Source organism: Dipodomys spectabilis, unplaced genomic scaffold (assembly GCF_019054845.1).
Source record: "Dipodomys spectabilis isolate Male_0828 unplaced genomic scaffold, ASM1905484v1 ptg000126l, whole genome shotgun sequence".
Classification (NCBI taxonomy): Eukaryota; Metazoa; Chordata; class Mammalia; order Rodentia; family Heteromyidae; genus Dipodomys; species Dipodomys spectabilis.
In genome coordinates, this window is record NW_024870803.1 from 170,783 (window position 1) to 197,994 (window position 27,212).

At 58.1% G+C, this 27,212-nt stretch overlaps 2 protein-coding genes across 2 annotated transcripts; one reads left to right on the forward strand and one right to left on the reverse strand.

The window, feature by feature from the left end:
* The first annotated feature begins 7,143 nt into the window (after positions 1-7,143).
* Ttll2 (tubulin tyrosine ligase like 2) lies at positions 7,144-11,898 on the forward strand. Its single transcript, XM_042689747.1, is given in 13 exon segments — positions 7,144-7,150; positions 7,574-7,654; positions 7,657-7,734; positions 7,737-7,973; positions 7,976-8,044; positions 8,047-8,247; positions 8,250-8,558; positions 8,561-8,593; positions 8,909-8,963; positions 8,965-9,042; positions 9,044-9,125; positions 9,746-9,780; positions 11,703-11,898. Coding segments are annotated over 13 exon segments (1,461 nt in total).
* A 1,059-nt stretch (positions 11,899-12,957) lies between these two features.
* Positions 12,958-24,858, reverse strand: LOC122116112 (centromere protein J-like). Its single transcript, XM_042689748.1, has 9 exons — positions 24,823-24,858; positions 24,140-24,248; positions 23,753-23,875; positions 22,978-23,084; positions 22,211-22,312; positions 20,866-21,006; positions 14,619-14,703; positions 14,182-14,299; positions 12,958-13,288 (listed from the first exon to the last, which is right to left on the reverse strand). The coding sequence occupies exons 1-9, from the start codon at positions 24,856-24,858 to the stop codon at positions 13,072-13,074; spliced, it is 1,038 nt and encodes a 345-aa protein (XP_042545682.1). The 3' UTR covers positions 12,958-13,071.
* Between the last annotated feature and the right edge of the window lie 2,354 nt (positions 24,859-27,212).

The window sequence follows — 27,212 nt, forward strand, 5'->3', positions numbered from 1 at the left end:
TCGCGTAGACGTGGTCTGGTACGGTGGGCAGCTTGCGTCAGACCTGTCAGCATCTCAGTCGCGGGGCAGAGCCCACCTGGCTGGAAGGAGAATGCCAGGGGCCAGCTCTCCTCCAGCGGGTGCTGCGGAAGGCAAGGGTGGCCGTGGCCGGTGCCCGTTAACCAGCAGACAGAAGGCTCGGTCACCTGCTTGGGAAGATGGTTGAGGAGAGGGTGAGGCGGCTCGGACCCTGCTGGTGCCCCCCCCCCCCCCGCCTGGGCTGGGTGAGCTCGGTTCTCCCATTAGCTGCCCACGTGTGTGCCTGGGCGCTCAGGAGAGGGATGGGGGTGGAATACGTTGCTCATGGGCTTAGATTCCTCGGACTCCCCCGGATTCCAGATTTAAGTGTCCTCATGTGTGGACCCTCGTCTTGGTTCTGTCCGCAAGCTAGTAAGATGAGTGTGCCCTGGTCTGGTGGGGGACACCACCGTGATGACGTTCATCAGGTCCACATGGCCGCCCGTGGCAGCCCCCGGCCTGCCTCCTTCCTGATGCTGAGCCATCTCCGCAGACAGGCCAGTGGTCCTCGGACAGGCTCAGTGGCCGCAGAGCCCAGGCTCCGTGCCCAGCACTGGGAGCACCAGCTGACCCTGAGTCCACACACAGCTGAGGCCCGGGGTCGCGTGGGGAGCAGAGCCAGTAGGAAGCCCACAGGAGGCTGTGGAGCAAGGAGAGCAGGCAAGGTGGCCAGGGAGACGCCTGCTTCTGCCTCTCCGGGGAAGGAGCGTGGCACTCTGCCCAGGCCAGCATGGTCAGACAGCCCGGGCAGGGGCCTGCAGCCCTCAGGCCCCGCCTCTCAGCCCAGGACAGTGCTGGTGGCTCTGAAACCCTCATAAACCAAGGGTTAAACTAAAACCTGTCAAATAACTGCAGGATTTACAAATAGCTAAGCTAGGTTATCCAAGCCCTGCTTGCTTCTAGTCATCTTCCCACTTTGTCTGTAAACTAAATGCCAACTGATGCTTCACTGTATACTTACAAAATGTCATAGCGGGGCTGGGAAGGTGGCTCCGTGGTAGAGCGCTTGCCTAGCATGCATGAGGCCCTGGGTGCAATTCCTCAGCACCACATAAGGAGAAAAAGCTGGAAGTGGCGCTGTGGCTCAAGTGGTAGAGTACTAGCCTTAAGCTGAAGAGCTGAGGAACAGCGCCCAGGCCCAGAGTTCAGGTCCCTGGATGGAAAAAAAAAGTCATTGCAAGCAAGGGAAGGGATGACATCGTCCAAAAAGAAATGTATTCTTCACCTGACTTATATAACTGTGACACCCCCCCCCCGCCAGACAGCATCTGTGTAATAACAATTAAAAATGTTTTGAAAGTCATAGTAGATGACTTTGCGTTTCATGTTTACAAACTTTAAGCACACATCACCGGGCGATGATAACCCCATAAGAGGGCATGTCTGCCTGAAGAACAGGCACCAGCACACCCTTTAGAGTAACCAGTGGCCTCAATAGGACACCACACCAGGAGATGCTGAGTTGGAACCAGGAAAGAGGAAAACTTAACAGACTTTCTAACATGCACACCGAGAATGCAAGCTGCCGCGACTGTAGCTGGTGCCTGGGATCACAGAGAAGGAAATACGGTGTTGTTCTAACCCATTGGACGGACCACTGGAACCTAGGTGGACACATAGATCTCCCTCAGGAAGGACAGGCTGTCCCGTGGGTACTCAAGGAGGGAAGGAGGGAGGGAGGGATGGGAAATACTGCAGCTGGAAGCTCATTGACAAACTTCGCTTTTACAAGACCACCAAGATTTGTTGTGGAAACCCAGTTGCTTTTGTGTAGGAACAAATACTTTAAGAACCCTCTGGGGTCAGAAAAAGAGGGGATCCAGAAAGGAACCTGTCATGAATGAGGAGGAGACGGCCGACACACGTCAGCCCGAGTCCCGGGCCCTGGCACTTGAGGAGAGCCGGTGCGTGTCACAAAGCAGCCAGCACGGCTGTCCAGCCCGTGTCCACTGTCTCCCCGCGCTGAGCGGCCCACGGCGCCCTCCAGAGCGCGGCCTGGCAGCGCCTCCCGCATCCCCCTCCACCGCACCTGCACAGGGCTGGGGAAGCCAGCTCAGCCCCTTGGCCAGCTCTGCGTGCAGGGCAGCACCCCCAGGACGGCGAGTACGCACCCCCCCCGCATCACCCCTGCAGAACCAGCCCCAGGGGACTCCGCAGAGAGGTTGCCCCCTCCCACGCCGTGAGCCGCTGGACGGCCTCCAGTCCAAAGATGCGCGCCGGCCCCGCGCACGCACGCACGCCGGCCTGGGTGCTTACAGCCGACGGATGCCCGCTGCTTCCCACCCACAGCTACACCACCCAAGAATGTCTAGGGGCTGGGATAAAGCCGATGTGACAGCAGGGCTGTGCGGGGGGGTCATGGCCGTGTTCTGGGAGGGATGGCTGAGTGACCGAGAGACGTCCCAGGGGAGGGAGGCCCAAGAGGCGCTGGCATCCAGAGGCCCGAGAGGCAGCGGGGGCCAGGAGGCGGAAGCATGGCGCCTCCACACCGCACCCTGGGCTGGCCAGGGGCCCTGGCGTGGGGCGGGAGCCAGGCTGAGATGTGGGCCAAGGGCTGGGGGGAGATCGGAGCTGCTGCGGTGCACACGCTCTTGGTGGCTGGGACTGCAGAGTGGAGCGGACAGCGGACCCGGACCGCACCCGTGCTGCCCGTGTGTATGGCCGAGCGGCCTGGGCAGGGTGGGGCCAGCACCGGTGTCCCTGGGGCGGTTCGGGCCAGCCAGTGTGTACTAGAAAGATCCTCACCCCATCTGAGGCCTGGAGGTGTCCTGAAAAGATCTTGGCCCGGGGCCTTCAAGGCGCGCCAAGAAAATAGAACTGTCCAGGTAAAGTCTGCAGACAAGCTGCCACACAGGGGGACGCAGGTCACTGCGGGTCACCGGGCTCTGACCCCGAAGCCCCACCCCAGCCTGGCCCAGCCATCAGGCCTCCAGGGAAATGCACAGGCCTTTGGGATTCCCCAGAGGGACTGAGCACCCCGTTTATAGCTGACTCCCTCCCTTCCTGTGGGACCCAAGGGGACCCCACTGAAGTATGGGAACGGGTCGGCCTCTCCCTAGGCCAGAAGCGCCTGGAGCCAGGGCTGAGTAGACCAGAAGGTCATTATCACAACAGTGATCTAAAACATAGAGGCCTGAGCAGGCCACTACTCATCAGGTCCTGTTTGTGCCCTGATTAAATCAGCTCAGGTGGAGGCCAGTGCCCGATGGAGGGCTCTATGCTATGTCCACAGAAAGTTCAAGGATTTGGCATGGATTCAGCCTGTTTGTGCCATTTTCACATGCAGTTGAGTTAAAAATAAGCCAATTCGGTCTTTAACAGTGGCAGTTTGTGTTTTCCTTGGGATAAGAGCTCTGATCTTCCTGTACCCCTGAAGTGAGTTGGTCATAGACCCAGCCCAGTGCACACAGTAGGACCCCTATGCACACAGTAGGACCCCTATGCACACAGTAGGACCCCTATGCACACAGTAAGACCCCCTGGCTGCCTCTCTGTCAGGCAGTAATGAATGATAGCCACTGGCCCCCAGTGTGTAGCATTCTGGAGCCCAGTGTGGTCCCTTCCCCAGGTCAGGAGGAGACAGGCAAGGCTTGGCTTGCTTCCAGGAAACCATCACAGTGGCCATGTGGTTTGCCTCCTCCCTGGTGTTGGTTTGTAGGAGGGCTGCTCATCGTCTGACCTCACCATTTGGGGTAAGAGATCGGGCCTCACTGCCAAGAGAGCAGTGGCCAGTGCACGATGCTCAAAGAGTCCAGCTCTCCTCCTGCAGTCCCCAACCCCTCCCACCTCCCACCTCCAGTGTCTGGGGACTTGAGCGGTAGGGGATGCAGGTTGGAGCCCATGACTTTACATTAATGTATATTAATGTACATTAATAATGTATAATAATGTACATTAATGTACATACATGGTATATATACGTCATGCATATTATACAATATACGCGGTGCATATACATTATACATAAGAATTATATAATGTATATATTATGTATAAAGTACATACATCATGTATATTGATGGGTGTCTATTGTTAACGTATTATTAAAGCATGAATCTACGGTTCCTTTTGCATCGAACTTTGGTAGTTTATGAGTTTACTAGTAAGTCACTAAGATTTCCCAGTGAGGGTGAGGAGTACAGCTGCGAATAAAGCTTTCCGAATTCTGAGAGATTGTAAATGGCTCCTACACAGACTAAAGCTGGTGGCCCTGGGGCTCCCTGGACTGAGCTGTTCAGATGGGAGCTGTGGTTGCTAAGCAACAGCATCTCCGCTTCTGTCTGGAGTCAAGTGGAAAATAGTGTTTAAGAGTACATGCTTTCATAGCACTTTTGTAATAATGTATTTGTGGGCTATCCATCCACGTCATAATGTCCATTCCTTTACATAATAATACATAATACGTTCCTTTACCCTTACAATCTGAGTGATTTGAGCCCATTTATTCTCCTGTGGATAAATTACCATTAGCTTTATATTAATATAAATTAATACCGTCAGGGGCTTGCCGAGATCCCCACCTTCTGCCACCAAGAGCTGCACGTTGCAATGGTTTTATGAGATATCAGCATCTATCATTCATCTCATGGCATTAAAAGACAAATGATTCCTGGCATTCATTTGCCTGTGTGTCTGCTGTTGCTTGGGGGCTGTGTCTGTCACACAGTGCCAGGCAGCACTGGGTAAGCATACGCATGGATTGTGAACTCACAGCCCAGCCACAGTGCCAGGCAGCGCTGGGCAAGCATACACATGGATTGTGAACTCACAGCCCAGCCACAGTGCCAGGCAGTGCTGGGTAAGCATATGCATGGATAGTGAACTCACAGCCCAGCCACACAGTGCCAGGCAGCGCTGGGCAAGCATACGCATGGATAGTGAACTCACAGCCCAGCCACACAGTGCCAGGCAGCGCTGGGCAAGCATACGCATGGATTGTGAACTCACAGCCCAGCCACACCGTGCCAGGCAGCGCTGGGCAAGCATACACATGGACTGTGAACTCACAACCCAGCCACACAGTGCCAGGCAGCGCTGGGCAAGCATACGCATGGATTGTGAACTCCCTACCCCGCCACACAGTGCCAGGCAGCACTGGGCAAGCATACGCATGGATTGTGAACTCACAGCCCAGCCACAGTGCCAGGCAGCGCTGGGTAAGCATACGCATGGATTGTGAACTCACAGCCCAGCCACAGTGCCAGGCAGCGCTGGGTAAGCATACGCATGGATAGTGAACTCACAGCCCAGCCACAGTGCCAGGCAGCGCTGGGTAAGCATACACATGGATTGTGAACTCACAGCCCAGCCACACAGTGCCAGGCAGCGCTGGGCAAGCATACACATGGATTGTGAACTCCCTACCCTGCCAGGAGGAGCAGACCCTCGGCAGGGCTTCCCTCTTGGGGATGGGAGCGACCCTTCCTTTTATTTTATTTATCTATTTTTGGTCCGTCGTGGGGCTTGACCTCTGGGCCTGGGCACTGTCCCTGAGCTCTTCAGCTCAAGGCTAAGGCTCTACCACTTAGCCACAGAGCCACTTCTGGCTTTCTGGTGGTTAGTTGGAAATAAGAGTCTCATGGACTTTCCTGCCTGGGCTGGTTTTGAACCGTAATCCTCAGATCTCAGCCTCCTGAGTAGCTAGGATTACAGGCGTGAGTGAGCCACCAGCTCCCAGCTAGAGCTCCCCCCTTCCCTGTATGGGAACTTCCACCCAGTGTGAAATTTGTACTGGACATTCGACTCTTGGACACATTTTAGTAGGACAGTGAATCTTAATTGAAATGAGGTCCAAGTTCAGTGGCATGGCGTGTCAACAGCTTGTGCAAATGCTCAAACCCCCTGTGGCCACCTCTCCCACGGTGACCAGGGGGACCAGACACACCACACATGCAGTATGCAGAGCACACACACACACACAGATCAGACACACCATACATGTAGTGTGTGCAGCACACACTCACACATGTGAACCAGACACACAACACATGCAGTGTGCACAGCACACACACATGAACCAGACATGCTGCACATGCAGTGTACATAGCACACACATATGAACCAGACATATTGCACATGCAGTGTGCACAGCACACACACACAGGCCAGACACACCACACATGTAGTGTGCACAACACACACATGCACTTGGGCCAGACACGCCACACATGCAGTGTGCACAGCACACACATGTGAACCAGACATATTGCACATGCAGCATGCACAGCACACACACTCACACGGACCAGACACACCACATATGTAGTGTGTGCAGCACACACTCACACACTGAACCAGACACACTGCACATGCAGTGTGCACAGCACACACACAGACCAGACACACCGCACATGCAGTGTGCACAGCACACATGCACACGGACCAGACAGACACAATCTCGGTTCAGAAGCAGCCCTGTGCTGTATGGATTGAACAAGTCACACTTCATCTTCTGCTCACAGATCTTACAGCACACCCTAGCCTGCTGAGCATAAGTGGTTTGGTAAACTTCGTGTGAAAGCTGGCCTTGGATTTGCAAAGATAACTTTGAAGTAAGTGGCCTCCATCCTGAAGACTCCTTCTAGCTTCAAAGCTGGGGAAGAGGCATCCCTCCCTCCCTCCTTTCTGTCTTCCGCTCCACACCCTCCTTTCCTCCACTCAGCCCTCCCCCTCCTTCCTTCCTCCCTCAGTCTCTCCCTCTCTCTCTCCTCCCTCGGTCTCTCCCTCTCTCTCTCCTCCCTCAGTCTCTCCCTCTTCCCTCTACAGCTGCTTCATTTCAGGACAGCATATGTCATGACTTTCTCCTTTTGCATAAATCAGAAACTCAAGCATCAGTTAGTTATTCGTGTCATCACACGATAAATTATGCAAGGAAGACAGTGCGTCGAGATTGTCTTCACCTGGATGTTTGAGGACACGATGTCTTAGGACTTGTCCTGAGAAGCTCGGGACACCTCTCCTCTGCTCCGGGTCAGGGTGAAACACCTTGCCTGCTGTCAGCCATGGTTTCCTCCAGACTTTCTCTCTTTCCCTCTCTGAAGTCCAGAAGTACGGTTCAAACCCAGACTTCCATTTTCCTTTCAGAACATGAAAGGTAAGTGTGAATCATCATTGTCGATCTGTTCAAAGTGGATTTTCAAAAACTCAGGTTCTGCTTCTCACCTCTTCCCCGCAAACCACCACTGGCTTGAAGGCCAGGCACCGCTCCGAGGCGCGGCGGCCTGCTCAGCTGGCCACGGGCCCTCGGTGGGAGATCGTCCACACTTCTTTTAACATCAGAACTCATTAGCTATGCACGTGTTTACATTCTTTCCAGTGGCTAGTTATGCTCCCTTTCAGGCTCGGCAGGGTCTGCAGTTTGTCTTCCAAGACACAGCCGGACATTAACCTAGTGCACGCCAGCATGTGGGTGAGCAGGAAGGAGGTGGCTGAAGGGCCTCCAGCGGGAGAGCTGGCCCAGGAGGCGTGGGGGGTCTGGGAGGCGAGTCACAGGAAAGCTCTGCCGTGGTTTGGCCAGAAGCGTTCCCAGGCAGAAGGAGCAGCAGCCCCGGGGCCTCCTGGAAGCAGCTGCTGTTCCGCAGGGATGACACCGCTCCCGAGGGGTGCGGAGCGTCCTGCTGGAGTGGGGTGGACGGAGCTGGACGGAGGATGGGCACCTGTCCTGGAGGGCCGCCTCCTTCCGATGAGGGAACACGTTGGCATCAGGCCCTGGCAGCGGCTGAGCCACCACCCGGGGGCCCACCTGGCCAAGCACTTGGAGCCATGAAGAGCTGTACGACGCCCCCCTGAATGCCTTCACCCCTCCCCTTCACCATGCCCCTGGCCACCCAAGTTTGTGGCCAAATTCTGTAAAGAGAAGCTGACGCTGGGCACCAAGCAGAGCTATTGGATTTGCAAGCTGGCAGACTTGTCCCGTGGCCGGGCATAGTCCTGTTCAGTGACACTAGAGACCCCATCTTTAACGATACATACATAGTTCAGAAATGCATCCGCAACCTCCACACATAGGCAGGTGCCAGCGTGACCTTCCCGTCTGCATCTACATCACCAGCGTTAAGCCTTCCACCACTTACCTGCACCAGGGAGGCCTGGCGCTGTTGGCTATGGAAAAGTTTCATCTCAGTACCATGCAGGACTATTACTCTCATCTGACCAACAGCAGCATCCATCCACGGGGCCCCTCCTGGGAGAAATCAACGAAGTGGCGGGCCACGGACGCAAGTGGACGCCCTCCAGGCTTTTCTCTTATCTCGGTCACTGGGATGTGGACAATCTGTTTTGTGGAAGAAGATCAACTTCTCTGCGATCCTCACCACCTCACCATGGCTCCTCTGTCCCAACCACCATCAATTGCTTTGAGCTCTTTGGATTCGATATCTTGGTCAGTGACACCTTGAAACCATGGCTCTTAGAAGTCATCTACAGCCCTGCCTTGTCATAAGATTGTTCCACAGATGTGTCAGTGAAGAGAAGACTGGTCCATGCTATTATCCGACTGATCTATGTAACAGTCTAAAGCGTGAGGAGAGGGAACGGGGCAAAGCCACAAATAAAACTCCAGCGTCTCCTTTACCACGGGCAGTCAGCGCAGGCCCGGCCGGGTGCTCTGCTCACGCGCACACACATCATCTTAGGATTCACAGATGGAATGCGCAAGAAGAAAGTCACTGTCACAAAGAAAGCCTCGGGATTGTACCCCAAACACACACGCACTTCCTAGCTGAGGGCAGTGATCAACAGCCTGAGGACTTCCTTGTGCCCACAAGAGACTCCTCTGAGGTCAAGTCAGGTCTCAGGAGCGGGCACACACCTCGGGAGACTCTGCCGTCCTCTGCCATCCTCTCTCCCCCAGCCGCGGGGCTGAGGGACCAGGGAGGCCTCACGCACCTCCTCAGCCCCCAGCCGGGCCCCAGACGCCCACACAGGCAACGTTGCCCTCATTTTACCTTTCAATGAAGCGACTTTTGGGGCTTCCAGGAATGGATTATGTCAAATGAATAATCCAAGAGTTCCAAAAAAGAACGGATAACATTTCCAAGTGGCCCAAAGTAAAAACAACACAAGATGAGGTGGGGTTTTGAACACTGAGACTTCCTACCCCAGAGCTGGTGCTCAGCCAGCGGCTGAGGGAGGTGACGGGCTCCTGGGCCCAGCTCCGAGGTCACGGGCGTCGGCATGGTGCTCTGACAAGCACGGTATGTGCCCGTGAGGTCAGACTGGACGCGTCACAAGTCTGTTTGCTCAGCTCTCTTGGAAGAACAGCGGCTGCCCTCCCTTGCCTGTGGATGGACCCTCCGTCACCTCACTATGGATTCGTGTCCGCGTGGAAGAGGTCTGAAACGCGGTGCAGGAAGGTTAGGTGCGAGCAGTGCGGGCAGAGGCCAGGAATTCACTTTGTGTCTTAGTTAACCACTCTCTCTCTAAATTATTTTGGCAACTTCAATCATTCAGAATAGTATGAGTCACTGAAAACCCCCAAAAAGCCCCGTTGTGTATAGACCCTACATCAGACCTACTAACAAATATGAGTATTGCTCCTCCAAAACGCACAACCTCTGTCCGGCCTGGTCACTGCCCCCCAGGAGACGCGTGCGCCCAGGTTTCCGGGCGGGCAGGGCTGGCAATCATCACCTCTCAGTAGACGCCCCTGTGGCCCTGCGTTCCAGCGCAGCCCCTCCCTCTCTTGCAGACTGAGAGCAGCCTGTCTACAGCGGCTGGAAGAAGGTCCGTCGGGCCGGGTCCTTGCGGGCTGACACTGACCTCTGACTCATGAGTCCAGACATCGCTCCGTAAGATGGCTCTAGTCCTTCTCTCCTGGGGCAGCCTGACAGCAGGCCTCTGATCTATGGGCCGCGGATGCGCCTGTCCACAGCTCCTGAAGTGAACTCCAGTACCAGTCCCAGGGCCCAAGTGTGCAGGGACAATCCGGTCCACCACAGGACCCAGGCCAACAGTAGCCCTAGATAACATAATGGCCGGATTCATCTCCAAGCCATGTGACACAGTCCAAGCCCACCAAGAGCCATGATCCTAGAGGAAATTCCATTTACCCAGGGACCTGACACAAGAAGACATAACTTGTTGAAACCAGTCCCTAAAGATTCACAGAGCAGTGTCTTAAATGCATAGACTGTTCATGTCTATGCCAGTCACAAGGGACAGGTAGCCAGGACCCCAGCGAAGGGTGCCTTGGTACATGGTGTTTCAACAAAATGAAAATATAAAGCTAGCAGAGCAGCCAAGCTCAGAAGACCTCATCCTGAAGAAGTTAATTCCCTGTGGGTCCAAAGGCTCAGTATGCCAAAGACACCAAATTTGGGCTCTCCGAGGCTTGGGAGTCCTCGCTTTGATCTCCACTATGCTGGGCATACAATAGGTGCTGACTACATTCTCCGTCCCTTGATTTTTCTGTGGTACTGCCTTGCTTGTAGCAAAATACACTCCCGTTTTCTGTGGGTGTGTTCTGAGACTGCACGCTTTCCTTATGGCCTCTAACTGACATGTGTCGGGGAAATGGCCCTGGTCTCTCCTCGTGGAATCCTGCTGGTTTGCATCCCGCAGGATCTTATCAAGGAGTTTAAAGTGTACACAGTACAGTATGCTCCTCCATCAGACCTACCATCTGCAAGATAAGAACTCGGCCTCCTGAGGAGCTTGGGTTACAGGTATGAGCCACGGTGCCCCTCATTGCACAGATGTTTTAATCCGATTAACCTCCTTGTCATTAAGCAACTAAGCTTGGTTCATTTGTTACAGCAGTAAGAGGGGGGAAAGTACTGAATGTCCAAATAGCTAAATCCAGCAATCATCCTTAATGTAAGTTTTTATGACATAATACAGGCGCACATGGCAGGAGAGCCGTCTCTGGGCCTTGCGGACTTTCTATCTGGTTTTGACCACCTGCACTGCACACTTGGGGATGGCAAGTAGTTCTCTGGAAACGGCATTCATAGCCATCAAGATGTCAGGCAGGTGACACTGGAGTCTCAACCCAGACCGAGGGTCAGGCAGAGGCTTCTCCATCGCCCTGTTGCGGTCAAGCCAGGTCAGAAGCATAGATGGCTATATTTTGTCTTTCAGCAGTGAAAAACAAACTCACAAGCTGTGTCTATGCCACTGGCATTAATTTTCCAACTGCTTCTGATTTGGCTTGGCTGCTATGCCCATTTCTCGATCAGTCTTACTTAGTCATGTTAACTCTCAGGTCACACTTCCCACAATCATATGTGGACTGTGGAACAGCTAAGAAGGGGTTGAGGAGGCCCCAGGGTTAACTCTGGCTCTATTTCAGAGGCCCTTGATCAGTTGTCTGGTGCAGGCCCAGCTGTGTGGCAGCACAACCCACAACAGCATGTGGTGAAACCCGGCTCACTCCAGAACAAAGGAGAAGAGAAAGAGACTGAGCTGGATAATCCCCGAGGAGACTGGTAACCTCACCTAAGGCCCCCAAGTGCCCACATGCCCCCAGAGGCTCCGCCCCTCCCAGTGCCCACATGCCCCCAGAGGCTCCGCCCCTCCCAGTGCCCACATGCCCCCAGAGGCTCCGCCCCCTCCCAGTGCCCACATGCCCCCAGAGGCTCCGCCCCCTCCCAGTGCCCACATGCCCCCAGAGGCTCCGCCCCCTCCCAGTGCCCACATGCCCCCAGAGGCTCCGCCCCTCCCAGTGCCCACATGCCCCCAGAGGCTCCACCCCCTCCCAGTGCCCACATGCCCCCAGAGGCTCCGCCCCCTCCCAGTGCCCACATGCCCCCAGAGGCTCCGCCCCCTCCCAGTGCCCACATGCCCCCAGAGGCTCCGCCCCCTCCCAGAACCCACATGCCCCGAGGCTCCACCCCCTCCTAGCAGCACCTAGATCAAGCCAGCCTCTGTCACATGCCCGCTGGGGACTTCCAGGCACCTGTGCCAGCAGACTGTCATCCAAAGAGCAGAGGACAGGGTTAGGAGTGAGATGTGGAGTCTGGCTTTGGGGGAATTGGGAGGAAATGCCATTTTAATAAGCAAATTTCAGGAATGCCAGAATGCCTCTTCCACCTAGACTTCTAGCAGAGGGACACCCAGCTCCCGCCCATCAGGGTTTTACACGCCTGACAGTGGAGCATGGAATGACGTCATTCCACACGCAGTGAAAACTGCCAGTCGGGCTGGTCACACGAGGCTGAACGTGGTTTACAGACAAGATCCGACCCTGGCTTCCTCCCAGCCTCCCGCAGACCACCAGGAGTCGTTTGTGCTGGGAACAATGTCCTCTTTCATTTGCTTGATGACAGTCCCATCTTAGCTGACCCAGAAGACTCACGCACTAAGCAAGTCCATCTGCAGCCAGACCCAAGGTGGGTTTTCAGTCAGGAGCTTGGCCCATGACAGCTGATAGATGTCTGTGCCCTGGCTGGCCGTTCATCTGAAGAGCAGGCCTCGGCCCATGGAGACAGCCATGGAGATGACAGCACATTGTTCTCCAGTTACTTTAAAGAACATCACCAAAACACCGAGAATCGCTGTGATGCGCCGTAATAAACTTACAGTTCCAATATCCGCTGTCACTAAGTGGGATATTTCATCTTTCACGTATACACATGAAAGATACATTCAGGAAAAGTTAAATAAACACATCTGATGAAAGATTTTCAAGAAATGACTCTCTTTTACCTTCTAGAGTCCCACATTGTATCATGAAAATCAGTTGAGCGGCAGTTTGCACTTGCATTTTCAAAATACTCAAAGGAGCCCTCAGTCCGTGTGTCTGTCACGAGGCCCGGTATGTCTGGAGCAGGCCCCGGACACCAGACTGGGTTCTTCTAACCCCGAGTGTGGCCTCCCCTCCCCTCACCCGATGTGTGGTGGAACTGGCCTTGCGGCCGCAGAGATAACCTGGTGTCGCTTTTGTGAGCCTCGTATCTGACTGGAGCCGTTCGGAGCACTTGCCCCAAGCAGGACCTGGGATCTTGGCCATTTCCAGGTGGCGTGTGCTCCTAAAGTTTGGGGCGTCTCCAAGACCATGGAGGGGCAGCTGCTCCTTTAGCAGTGTTTGTCTGCGGGGGGCTGGGCTTTCCGGTCCAGGATGACACTGCCGGTCTGGTCTCTGACCTTGAGCCTTCCAGAAGCGTACTTAATCTCCTGGCAGCCACTGCCGTACACGGTCTTGCTGGTCCCGTCAGGGAACTCCCTCCTCTTGAAGTGAGCAGTGTGGATCTCCTTTTGCCCGTTGCTGAATGTGATGGTCCTGTCACCGTTCCTGGTCGAGGAGAAGCACCCTGGTAAGAAGGCCCTGCCGAGGCCAACTGGGAGCAGGGAGCGAGTGGGGAGAGCAACACCCCAGCACCCAGCTCCCATCCACCCTGGGGGGGGGGCTGCATGGGCGGGGGGGGGCGCGGGTGGAGCTTTGCTGACATGCGCCTGTGGGTGAGGGAAATGCATCTGTGCGCAGAGAAGATGAGGCCCAGAAACACAGCTTAGGATGGCTGCGAGGTGGTACCGGGTGCGCCAGGAACACAGGACAGAAAAGGGCCTGGGTGAGGCCGCCGTGGCCTCTAGAGCATGTCTAGACCGAGGGAGACACGCGGCAGGCTGGAGGGGCAGGAAGCCGAGGCCGCGGGAATTCCACCCAGGCAGCGCAGAGGCCAGCTCCCAAACTCGGGCTCAGGCAGCCGGGTGGATGGCGATGCCCCAGCCAGCTGTGAGACGGTCACTCCCAGCTGTCCAGGCGTGTCCAGGTTCACACACGTTCTCACAGACAGGCTTCTGGATAGACAGCACGGCCCGGTGGAGGGTTGTCATTCAAGCAGTCAGCTTTCATGAACTAAGTACAGTCCCACGGCACGCCACATCCTGAGAACCGTGTCATCAGGTGATGCTGATCCCCAGTGGCCCTGGCACGGTGGGCCATACAGTCTCACAGGACTGCCACCCTAGATGTGGCTTGTCACTGCGGGAGACGGCACTGCGTGGCCGTGACCACTCAAACACCAACCCCTGGAAACCCACGCGCTTCACCGCGGGGTTCAAGCGGGGTTCGCAGACAGACTCTGAGGGTCCAGGACACCATTTTCTATTGTTATAAGTAAGTAACTACCAAAGACTTTTGCAGAGGCCTCAGTGACCGGACGCACAAACCCCAAGGTGGCTGACCTTTGCACGCACACCACGGTGCCGTCCGGGAAGACCGTCTCCTCGCAGCCGCCGCGCAGACGCGTCACGGTGCCATCCGGGTACAGCGTTTCCTTCGAGCCGTCCGGGTGGAACTTCTCTGAAGGTTTCGTTTTTTAAAATGAAGGAGTGGCAAAAGGTTTATGGACACGTGCAGGGGACACACACACAGAAGAAATCGGTCACCAAACATGCCAACTCCTGAACAAAGAGCTGCTATATATCCTAATGAAACTCACAGAGGTTGGCTTCTAGCCATATGAGTTTATAACTAGGATTGCCAGATAACAGCGAAAACTGCTCCAGTAAAACTTGAATTTTAGAAACTTGCCTAATGCTGGGTATCTGCTCCCCCTCCCACCCCACCCAGGACAGGCACAGGGATGACAGTTTGCCGGGCAGGGTGAGGCCGTTGTTACCAGTCCGCTTGTTTGGGAACTGCACAATCTCCATGCCGTTTGGGAAGGTCGTGTGAGTTGTCTGAGCATCAGCATAGTAATAAACCTGTAAGCAATCAGAAGGCCATTTACGTTCTGTGGCGAGCCTGGCTTTAATCTGGTAGGTCTACCTCCTGCGGGAGGATAGAGGGTCTTCCCTAGCAGGTGGCAGAGGGCAGAGGACAGACACAGGCATGGGTGTAAGAGGATGGTCACAGTCCCGAGTGGCCACACAGAACCGCGGGTCACACAGAACCGCGGGCCACACAGAACCGCAGGCCACACAGAACCGCGGGCCACACACAACCGCGGGTCACACACAACCGCGGGTCACACGGAACCGCGGGCCACACACAACCGCGGGTCAGTCACACAGAACCGCGGGCCACACACAACCGCGGGTCACACAGAATCGCAGGCCACACAGAACCGCGGGCCACACAGAATCGCAGGCCACACACAACCGCGGGCCACACACAACCGCGGGTCACACAGAATCGCGGGCCACACAGAACCGCGGGCCACACACAACCGCGGGTCAGTCACACAGAACCGCGGGCCACACACAACCGCGGGTCACACAGAACCGCGGGCCACACACAACTGCGGGCCACACAGAATCGCGGGCCACACAGAACCGCGGGTCACACAAAACCGCGGGTCACACAGAACCGCGGGTCACACAGAACCGCGGGCCACACAGAACCGGGGGTCAGTCACACAGAACCGCGGGCCACACACAACTGCGGGCCACACAGAATCGCGGGCCACACAGAACCGCGGGTCACACAAAACCGCGGGTCACACAGAACCGTGGGCCACACAGAACCGCGGGTCACACAGAACCGTGGGCCACACAGAACCGCGGGTCACACAGAACCGCGGGTCACACAGAACCGCGGGCCACACAGAACTGCGGGTCAGTCACACAGAACCGCAGGCCACACACAACTGCGGGTCACACAGAACCGCGGGTCACACAGAACCGCGGGCCACACAGAACCGCGGGTCACACAGAACCGCGGGTCACACAGAACCGCGGGCCACACAGAACTGCGGGTCAGTCACACAGAACCGCAGGCCACACACAACTGCGGGTCACACAGAATCGCGGGCCACACAGAACCACGGGCCACACAGAACCGTGGGTCAGTCACACAGAACCGCGGGCCACACACAACCGCGGCCACACAGAACCGCGGGCCATACACAACCGCGGGCCACACACAACCGCGGGCCACACACAACCGCGGGCCACACGGAACCGCGGGCCACACAGAACTGCGGGCCACACACAACTGCGGGCCACACAGAATCGCAGGCCACACAGAACCGCGGGTCACACAGAACCGCGGGTCACACAGAACCGCGGGTCACACAGAACCACGGGCCACACAGAACCGCGGGCCACACAGAACTGCGGGTCCGCGGGGGAGACTAGAGGATGCAGGCAGCGAGCGCGGTCCTGCGCCGGGGCCGCTGAACCTGCTGCCTGCTGGGCGTTGGCACCTATGGGACCTCAGTAGGCAAGATCTGGGTCTGTGGGCTCCTACCTGAATGCCCCCTCCGCCAGGCCCCCTCCACCCAGTGCCAGGACCTCCCCACCCAGAGCTAGCACCCCCCCGAGCCAGCCCCCCCACCCCACCTGGAGCCAGTCCCCCCTAGACCCAGCCCCCCCACTTGGAGCCAGCCCCCCACCTGGAGTGAGTCAGCCCCCCCAGAGCCAGCCCCCCCACCTGGAGCCACCCCCCCATAGCCAGCCCCCCCACCTGGAGCCAGCCCCCCCCAGAGCCAGTCCCCCCACCCAGAGCCAGCCCCCCCCAGAGCCAGTCCCCCCACCCAGAGCCAGTCCCCCCACCCAGAGCCAGCCCCCCCACCCTTAGCCAATCCCCCCAGAGCCAGCCCCCCCACCCAGAGCCAGCCCCCCCCAGAGCCAGTCCCCCCCAGAGCCAGCCCCCCCACCCGGAGCTAGTCCCCCCCAGAGCCAGCCCCCCCACCCGGAGCTAGTCCCCCCCAGAGCCAGCCCCCCCACCCGGAGCCAGCCCCCCCCCACCTGGAGCCAGCCCCTCCCCAGAGCCAGCCCCTTACCCCCCGGAGCCAGCCCCCCTCCACCCAGCACTAGCCCCGATGGCAGCTCCAGGGAGTAGCCCCACTCAGCCCACGGACGCCCCGAGATGGTGCTCTGTGGACCCCACTTCACCGTGCAGAGCCGTCAAGGCCTTTGGTTCCCGGTGAAGCGGAGGAAGGCCGGCATGGGAACGTGGTCATGGAAGAGTGTCAGAAACTTACTAGCAGGCCTTTTTCTGGGGGGCTGGGGCCGCGCTGGGGAGGAGAGCTACCTGCCTTTGCTCCGCACGGCTGGGTGGGGAAGGGGGGGCAGGCGGGCTTTTGCTGGGGCCATAGGTGGCCAGGAGGGGGAGGAGTGTGGGGTGAGGACTGCTTCCTGTGTCTGCCCTACTGCAGCCATCAGGGTCCCTCCCTCCCTGTGTCTGGCTAGGCAAGCAGCTGTGGGAAACACCACGCCCGTACAACCATGGCGGCCGCCAGGGTGGCCCCGGGCAGCTCAAGGAGCCTCCTCCCATCACTGTGGAGGCTGAGGCGGAGGGACTGCGAGGAGCTTCCAGCCCACTGCCTCACCTGGCCCGAGGCTAACTGAGCTCCGAGCTGGGCTCCTCTGCTAAGTGTGTATCGCCATGTTGCTGTGCGCAGTAGGCCACCTCATTGTCACAGAAATCTTTGTAACTTAGTCCCAATTATGGGCCACGTTTGACAGAAGTTTGCAATGGCTACAGAAGCATCACAACAGTGGACGGGGTTGAGGAAGACAGGAGACCATGGACAGGGGACGCTGGTCAAGATGGTCGGAGTGAAACTCCTTCATGCAGCTGCTTAGAAGGTAGTGACGAAAATTGTGAAAAGGAATTCACAACAGGGTGGGAAGACTGCTGGAGACTCATGTGAGTGTGGGAGTGTGCACTGGGGGCCTCGAGAGTACCGCACACCCCGCACACCCAAGGCAGGCCACACGCCGTGCACACCCCAAGGCAGACCGTACACCCACCAAGGCAGACTGCCCGGCCCCGCACACCCAAGGCAGGCCACATGCCCACCAACGCAGACCGCATGCCCCGCACACCCAAGGCAGACCGTACGCCCACCAAGCAGACCGCACGCCCTGCACACCCCAAGGCAGACCGCACGCCCAGCACAGCCCAAAGCAGACCATACGCCCACCACACCCCAAGGCAGACCGCATGCCCCGCACACCCCAAGGCAGACCACACACCCACCAAGCAGACCGCATGCCCTGCACACCCCAAGGCAGACCGCACGCCCACCAACGCAGACCGCACGCCCTGCACACCCCAAGGCAGACCACACACCCACCAAGCAGACCGCACGCCCTGCACACCCCAAGGCAGGCCACATGCCCACCAACGCAGACCGCACGCCCCGCACACCCAAGGCATGCCACACGCCCCGCATACCCAAGGCAGACCGTACGCCCACCAAGCAGACCGCATGCCCTGCACACCCCAAGGCAGACCGCACGCCCACCAAGCAGACCGCATGCCCTGCACACCGCAAGGCAGACCGCACGCCCACCAAGCAGACCGCACGCCCCGCACACCCCAAGGCAGACCGCACGCCCAGCACAGCCCAAGGCAGACCATACGCCCACCACACCCCAAGGCAGACCGCACGCCCAGCACAGCCCAAGGCAGACCGCACACCCAGCACACCCCAAGGCAGACCACACGCCCAGCACACCCCAAGGCAGACCACACACCCCGCACACCCCAAGGCAGACCACACACCCAGCACACCCCAAGGCAGACCACACACCCAGCACAGCCCAAGGCAGGCCGCACGCCCAGCACACCCCAAGGCAGACCACACACCCAGCACACCCCAAGGCAGACCACACACCCAGCACACCCCAAGGCAGGCCGCACGCCCAGCACAGCCCAAGGCAGGCCGCACGCCCAGCACACCCCAAGGCAGACCACACACCCAGCACACCCCAAGGCAGGCCGCACGCCCAGCACACCCCAAGGCAGACCACACGCCCAGCACACCCCAAGGCAGACCACACGCCCACCACACCCCAAGGCAGGCCACACGCCCAGCACAGCCCAAGGCAGACCACACGCCCCGCACACCCCAAGGCAGGCCACACGCCCAGCACAGCCCAAGGCAGACCACACACCCAGCACACCCCAAGGCAGACCACACGCCCCGCACAGCCCAAGGCAGACCACACGCCCCGCACAGCCCAAGGCAGACCACACGCCCCGCACAGCCCAAGGCAGACCACACGCCCAGCACACCCCAAGGCAGGCCACACGCCCCGCACACCCCAAGGCAGACCACACGCCCCGCACACCCCAAGGCAGACCACACGCCCAGCACACCCCAAGGCAGGCCACACGCCCCGCATACCCAAGGCAGACCACACGCCCTGCACACCCCAAGGCAGACCGCACGCCCAGCACACCCCAAGGCAGGCCACACGCCCAGCACAGCCCAAGGCAGGCCGCACGCCCAGCACACCCCAAGGCAGACCGCACGCCCACCAAGCAGACCGCACGCCCAGCACACCCCAAAGCAGACCACACGCCCAGCACAGCCCAAGGCAGACCGCACGCCCAGCACACCCCAAGGCAGACCACACACCCAGCACACCCCAAGGCAGACCGCACACCCAGCACACCCCAAGGCAGACCGCACGCCCCACACACCCCAAGGCAGACCACACACCCCGCACACCCCAAGGCAGACCACACGCCCCGCACACCCCAAGGCAGACCGCATGCCCTGCACACCCCAAGGCAGACCACACGCCCACCAAGCAGACCACACGCCCAGCACAGCCCAAGGCAGGCCGCACGCCCAGCACACCCCAAGGCAGACCACACACCCAGCACACCCCAAGGCAGACCACACACCCAGCACACCCCAAGGCAGACCACACGCCCCGCACACCCCAAGGCAGACCGCACTCCCAGCACACCCCAAGGCAGGCCACACGCCCAGCATAGCCCAAGGCAGACCGCACACCCAGCACAGCCCAAGGCAGGCCGCACACCCAGCACAGCCCAAGGCAGACCACACGCCCCGCACACCCCAAGGCAGACCACACACCCAGCACAGCCCAAGGCAGGCCACACGCCCAGCACAGCCCAAGGCAGACCACACGCCCTGCACACCCCAAGGCAGACCACACGCCCAGCACAGCCCAAGGCAGGCCGCACGCCCAGCACACCCCAAGGCAGACCACACACCCAGCACAGCCCAAGGCAGACCACACGCCCAGCACAGCCCAAGGCAGGCCGCACGCCCAGCACACCCCAAGGCAGACCGCACGCCTAGCACACCCCAAGGCAGACCACACACCCAGCACACCCCAAGGCAGACCGCACGCCCCACACACCCCAAGGCAGACCGCATGCCCAGCACAGCCCAAGGCAGGCCGCACGCCCAGCACACCCCAAGGCAGACCACACGCCCCGCACACCCCAAGGCAGACCACACACCCAGCACACCCCAAGGCAGACCGCACGCCCCACACACCCCAAGGCAGACCGCATGCCCAGCACAGCCCAAGGCAGGCCGCACGCCCAGCACAGCCCAAGGCAGACCACACACCCAGCACACCCCAAGGCAGGCCGCACGCCCAGCACACCCCAAAGCAGACCACACGCCCAGCACACCCCAAGGCAGACCACACGCCCCGCACAGCCCAAGGCAGACCACACGCCCAGCACAGCCCAAGGCAGACCACACGCCCAGCACACCCCAAGGCAGACCACACGCCCAGCACACCCCAAGGCAGGCCGCACGCCCCACACACCCCAAGGCAGACCATACACCCAGCACACCCCAAGGCAGGCCGCACACCCAGCACACCCCAAGGCAGACCACACGCCCAGCACAGCCCAAGGCAGGCCGCACGCCCAGCACACCCCAAGGCAGACCACACACCCAGCACAGCCCAAGGCAGACCACACGCCCAGCACAGCCCAAGGCAGGCCGCACGCCCAGCACACCCCAAGGCAGACCGCACGCCCAGCACACCCCAAGATAGACCGGCACCTTTCCCCGGAGGGCCTGTGTCCTGCCCCCCAGTTCCCTCGTCCACGAGCACCTCGAGAATAAGAAGGTCTGTGTGGCCAGATATCCTAACAGGCCTCAGGCCTCAGGACTGCCCGGCGCTGGGGACACGCACCACTCTCTGGTCCGGCTTGATCTTCTTCACGTCGCCGTTGAAGAACCGGATGAGTGTGGTCTTCTTGTCCGCACTGATCTCCTTCCTGGTGCCGTTGGGGAACGTGATGATGGTGCGGCCATCACTCAAAACCTGCTCCACCTCACGGAAACACACACACTCTCAGACGGAGGGGGAAACGCAGGCCCTGCAGCTTTCCTTCCATTCAGAAGTACTCTCGGCCTCTCACCCACCTGACACTGCCAACAGCAAGTACGGGAGCTAGGTTAATAAAACACCCCTGACTCGTTCAGCTCCAGATTTCCACCTTTGGAGGTGGCTGTGAACAGTAGGTGGTGATTTTTGTCAGGTCTGCGTGTCCTTGCCGAGAGCCTGGCTGGCCACTGTAGGCTAGCCGGCGTTGCTGAGCCGTGGGCCACACACACTGTGTAACCACTGAGCAGAAATTACCTCCTGTATATCTGTCCATCTCCCCATCCCCCCCTCACCGTCCTGCACTGTCCCAAGTCCAAAGATTTGTTGACTCGAATTAACCATCTGAGAGCATGAGACTTCACAGGCACGATGCTGCCCTAGGCCTTTGGCAAAGGTACCTTTCCCTTCAAGGGAAAGCACTCGCATCATTAGTTAGCACAAGGGAAGCGCTGAAGTACGCACACATGTGGAAGTTCAGAGTGGAAAGTGGCTTTGCTCATCTGTGGCATTCTTATACTCCATCCAGCTTGGGATGCAAGCTTCTGAAACCATCCTCAGCAACCCACCAAACCAAACCAGTGCTGTGCACACCCGCTGGCCAGCCTGCAGCCAGCCTGCGGTCTGAGGTTGGAACCAAGTCTACGCGTTGCCATACCACTGCCCAATAGACCGGGTGAATGAGACAGGTTGTGTGCAATTCACAGTTAGAAGATGAATTCTCACTTCCAGCAAGGTTTGAATAACAACTACCATTCCAGAATGAAAACACACACACTAAAAACTATTCCACATAGAAATCATAGAAGCAGCTGGGCACCAGTGGCTCACACCTGTAATCCTAGCTACTCAGGAGGCTGAGATCTTAGGATCACAGTTCAAAGCCAGCCTGGGCAGGAAAGTCTGAGACTCTTATCTCCAATGAACCACCAAAAAATCAGAAGTGGTGCTGTAGCTCAAGTGGTAGAGCGCTGGCCTTAAGCTGGAATGCTGAAGGACAGTGCCCAGGCCCAGAGTTCAAGCCCCACAGCCAACAACAACAACAACAACAAATCTTAGAAACAATCACAGCCATGTAGACTGACCACATGACCTGGTCGGTGGTAGACCGGGCATAGGTGCCAGGTGGAGAATGAGTATGTCAGACACCTACCTTGCCGCGTGGGTGCTGCTTTTCCTGGGTCTTCTCCTTCTCTGGTGCAGTGGTCACCTGGTCCACGGGCTCTGAGGAAGGTCCTGGGCTTACAGGGAGAGTCTGCAGGGAAAACGAAACCACTACCCCGACGGCCACGCGAGAGGAGCAGCCCCACCTGGGGCGCCAGCAGCTCGGCTCAGCTCTGCAATTCTCATCGCCAAGGCCTGGAGACGGACCCCTTGCAGAGGGGAAAGCCCGGCCGCCGCTGCCTCCCCGGTGAGGTTGGAAAGGGAGTGGGGTGGGGGGATCAGAGTCGGAGGCCAGGCTGCGGTGACATCACCGCCACCGGCTTTAGCCTCATAAACACGTCACAGCTCAAATTTCCTCCCATGGAAAAGCTTCCATTTGATTGTCATTGCTAACCAATAGCCTGTGGTACCCAGAACAGCACCTGTGTGTTACCGGCATTTGGCTAGATTTGCTTCTGCATTCATTTGCATTGGGCATTGCAAATAAAATGAGACTTTGGTTTGGGGATCTCTGAATTCATGAAAAATATCCATTTGTTTTCTAGCTATGTGTTAAACGCAAGCAGCTTCACCCTGCATGCGGGGGGGAGGGGAGGGCTCTGCTTCTTAGGAAGGCCATGGAGCGCAGAGGGGCCTGGAGCTCACACATCTCCAGTGCTGGCAGGAAGGCAGGGCTGTGCCGTGACCCCTGCAGCCCCCTCCAGACCCCCACCCCTGAAGCAGGTAGGCTACCTCCATGGGGTGGACCCCACTCACCTGCAGCTCTGTGTCGCGTGGGACCGAGTCGGGGAACTCGCCGGCTAGGACCGGGGCCAGGGCCAGAAGCCCATCTTCAGAGCCCTCTGAGATGGGGGAGCGTGTGTCTGAGGGTGGAAGAAGTCACATTTCACACTTGGGGGCAGAGCTGGTTGGGAAGGATCATTACCCCGACGTGGTTTCCACGTCCAGCCTGAGCTGTGAGAGTCTCCCAGCCGGTCACCACAGGAGCATCAGTTCTGTCCCATGAGCGATGGAGTGCGTGAGGACAGGCGTCCGGAGGAAGGAAGCGATCCGAGTCCGCTAGGCCTCGCTCCTTTTCCCGAGTGCCCTCAGCTCAGGACATGGTCCTCCCAGAAGCCATGCCTCTGCCTCGCAGCCGACAGCCCAGCAGAGGGGATGCAGGAAGAGAAAAACAGCGCAGAGGATGGAGGCAAGAGAGACAAAGGACGCCGGGGGAGGAGTTCCACGGGCTTCCAGAAGAGTCTGGGGAACCGATGAAGTCACCACGGACCTGAGGATGCCTAGGCCCACGGAGGGTGGGGGGAGAAGGAGGGGGGAGCCTAGCGGGAAGGGGAGGAAGAAGAGGGGAAAAGAGGAAGAAATCTCAAAGACACGACTGGGTAAACTGAGGCCTCGCTCTGGGACTGGGTGGAGGGCAGGAGTTGGCAGGGGAGGCAGCGGGAGGTGGCGGGGGAGAGGGCGGCCGGCGGGCTCAGGCAGAGAGGTAGACGTGGCCCGGGGGAGGTCCGTGCTGCAGGAGAGCGAGGAGGACCTGAGAGTTTGGCCTTGTCCTCCTGGGGTGCAGCCAGGGCCCGCAGGTGTGCTCTGCTGGAGGCACCGCATGGGGGCCCCGGTGTTGGGGGGAGCGCGGCCACACTTCCCTCAGCGACGGCCACTATGGCGACCCGGTGCAGAGCAGCCGGACCTCGGAGGGGCCGGGCGGGCACCGCAGGGGAAGCCACAGGCCGGCAGACAGGAAGGGGAGCACCGTGGGCCCTGGGACCCCGCCACCAGCCCGTGTGTGGGTGCAGGAAGGAATGTGGCAGGGCGGATGGAGAGGGTGAGACAGCCAGGATTCGGGCACCACCCACCGCGGCGGGGCGTCCCCGTGGACGGCTCTGTGCACGCGTGCACAAGCTGCGGCGTTGCCCACACTCACCATTCTGGACAGCTGCGGCCACGGCCTCCTCCGGCGGGAGGCGGGAGGGCAGCGCTGGCCACTGTCCGCCCCGGGGCTTCCGCAGCACGGGGGGCGGTGCGTGTGCCACCTTGGAAGGAGAAGCCACAGAGCCCTCCGGTCAGTGCCTCCCTGCCCCTGCAGACCCCAGCCTGGGCGCGGCTCATAGCAGCTGGCTGGACTCCACCATGAGCAGCACACTCAGTACTAAGAGCTAAGTCCTCCTCATTTTTAATCAGAACAAGCCCAACTGTGGAACACAGTAAAGCAAATATTTGATTCTATGGACTTTAAAAAAGAAACAAACATGAACAACATGTCTGGAGAAACTGTTTTTACCCATCGCGACATAATGATCTTAATTCTGAGGTCAGTTCTGATACTGAGTCTGGTTTCCTGCTAGACCCCCCCCCCCCCACTGACATGTTCCCGTGTCACCTCTCTGTGGTAGGACTGCTTCTCCTCCCGGGGACTCTCCCCTCCGGCGGGCGCCGTTCCTGTGTCCTGAAGACTTCTGGAAGAGGTTTGATTTTTGTCCTTCCTGGGTGTTGCTTTCTCTGAGTTACTTTTTATTTTTATGTCTACTGGCTACAAAACAAAGGTATGGCATTTGTTTGCATTAGTAACTCTCAGGTGATCCCAAAATCGTGGACAATCCACGCTACTGGCTGACCACCATCCAGCAGCTGCTCTTGGTCCATCCCGTCCCGTTTCCCAGCCCGCCGTGGGACCCATGGTGCAGGAAAGAGGAGACATTGTGGCAGAACGTAAAACATCATAGAACTTGTTTCTGCCCTCCTGCCATTCAAACTTTGATGGCTTTGAGGTGTGCTTTGGCCTCCGTTCTCCATTCGCTAGTCCGCACAGGTGTTAAGCAATCTATTTCATTCATCTAATTCCCTCCAGAGCATTACACCCTGGCCCCCAAACAAAAGACAGAGGGAACCCAGCGGCAGCCACGGTACAGGTAGAGACAGCTCATGCACAGGGCTCCAAGCCAATGGTAGGAGAGTCTCGGGCTGCTCTCCAGGGAGAGCATCTGAACAGAGTGCCGGGACCCAGCATGGGCATCAACATGGGCATCAGCATGGACAGTGGAGGAAGGCATCAGAGGCCTTGGAGCCTTTGCCAGATGTGCTTGGTGGTGGTCTACGAAGCAGCTGAGGCTGAGGGCGGGGCAGGGGATGCTCAGCAGGAGGTGGCATTGCAGGAGGAGGGATGGAGTGCAGATCTCTGCTTCCCTCCAGAGCTTGCAGAGGGTTGCCTTGGGTCTCTACATTTTTGGATAGTCGTCTTGGTCCTGGAACAGCAGGGTTGTGATTCACTGGGTCAATGCACTCCGGTATTATGCCTTCACCAGCTGGTGGAGACTTTTTTTTTTTTTTTTTCAAACATCAAAGCAATGAATCACAAGTAAAACTCAGGAGAAGACATTCGGCTATAAGGTAAATTTGAAATTTTTTATCCATGCAACAATGATTTTAATGTCCTCAAAGAAGCAGGGTGCAAGGTGTGTAGATGTGGGCTGGGTCTCCCTAGGATGTGGGGGGAGAGTCGCCCTGTTTCAAGGCGAGCACACACCATGCTATGCACTGGTTGCCATTTCAAAGTAATCACAGGACCCAGAGGACAGACTTTGTTTCCTTGGAAACAGCATTCTTTACCCAACAGTGTGCTAAGGATGGAGAAGATGTGGCTCTGAGTCTGCTGGCCCTGTGTCAGGTGGCCCTGTGTCTGGTGGCTCTATGTCTGGTGGATTCGTGTCTTGTGGCCCTGTATCTGGTGGATCTGAGTCTGGTTGATCTGTGTCTGGTGGTCCTGTGTCTGGGGGCTCTGTGTCTGGTGGATCTGAGTCTAGTGGATCTGTGTCTGGTGGATCTGAGTCTGGTGGCCCTATGTCTGGTGGATCTGTGTCTGGTGGATCCGTGTCTGGTGGCCCTGTATATGGTGGATCTGAGTCTGGTGGATCTGTGTCTGGTGGCTGTAAGTCTGGTGGCCCTGTGTCTGGTGGCTCTGAGTCTGGTGGATCTGAGTCTGGTGGTCCTGTGCCTGGTGGATCTGTGTCTGGTGGCTCAAGTCTGGTGGATCTGAGTCTGGTGGTCCTGTGTCTGGTGGATCTGTGTCTGGTGGCTCTGAGTCTGCTGGATCTGAGTCTGCTGGATCTGTGTCTGTTGGCTCTGTGTCTGATGGCTGTAAGTCTGGTGGATCTGTGTCTGGTGGATCTGTTTCTGGTGGATCTGTGTCTGATGGCTGTAAGTCTGGTGGATCTGTGTCTGGTGGATCTGTGTCTGGTGGATCTGTGTCTGGTGGCTGTAAGTCTGGTGGATCTGTGTCTGGTGGCTGTAAGTTTGGTGGATCTGTGTCTGGTGGCTCTGTGTCTGGTGGCTGTAAGTCTAGTGGATCTGTGTCTGGTGGTTCTGTGTCTGGTGGATCTGAGTCTGGTGGCTCTAAGTCTGGTGGATCTGAGTCTGGTGGATCTGAGTCTGGTGGCTCTAAGTCTGGTGGATCTGAGTCTGGTGGATCTGTATCTGGTGGATCTGTGTCTGGTGGCCCTGTGTCTGGTGTCTCTGTGTCTGGGAGATCTGAGTCAGGTGGATCTGAGTCTGGTGGATCTGTGTTTGGTGGATCTGAGTCTGATGGCCCTGTGTCTGGTGGATCTGAGTCTGGTGGCCCTGTGTCTGGTGGATCTGTGTCTGGTGGATTTGTGTCTGGTGGCCCTGTGTCTGGTGGATCTGAGTCTGCTGGATCTGAGTCTGCTGGCCCTGTGTCTGGTGGATCTGAGTCTGGTGAATCTGAGTCTGGTGGATCTGAGTCTGGTGGATCTGTGTCTGGTGGATCTGTGTCTGTTGGCTCTGTGTCTGGTGGCCCTGTGTCTGGTGGATCTGAGTCTGGTGGATCTGTGTCTGGTGGATCTGAGTCTGATGGCCCTGTGTCTGGTGGATCTGAGTCTGGTGGCCCTGTGTCTGGTGGATCTGTGTCTGGTGGATTTGTGTCTGGTGGACCTGTGTCTGGTGGATCTGAGTCTGGTGGCACTGTATATGGGGGCTCTTTGTCT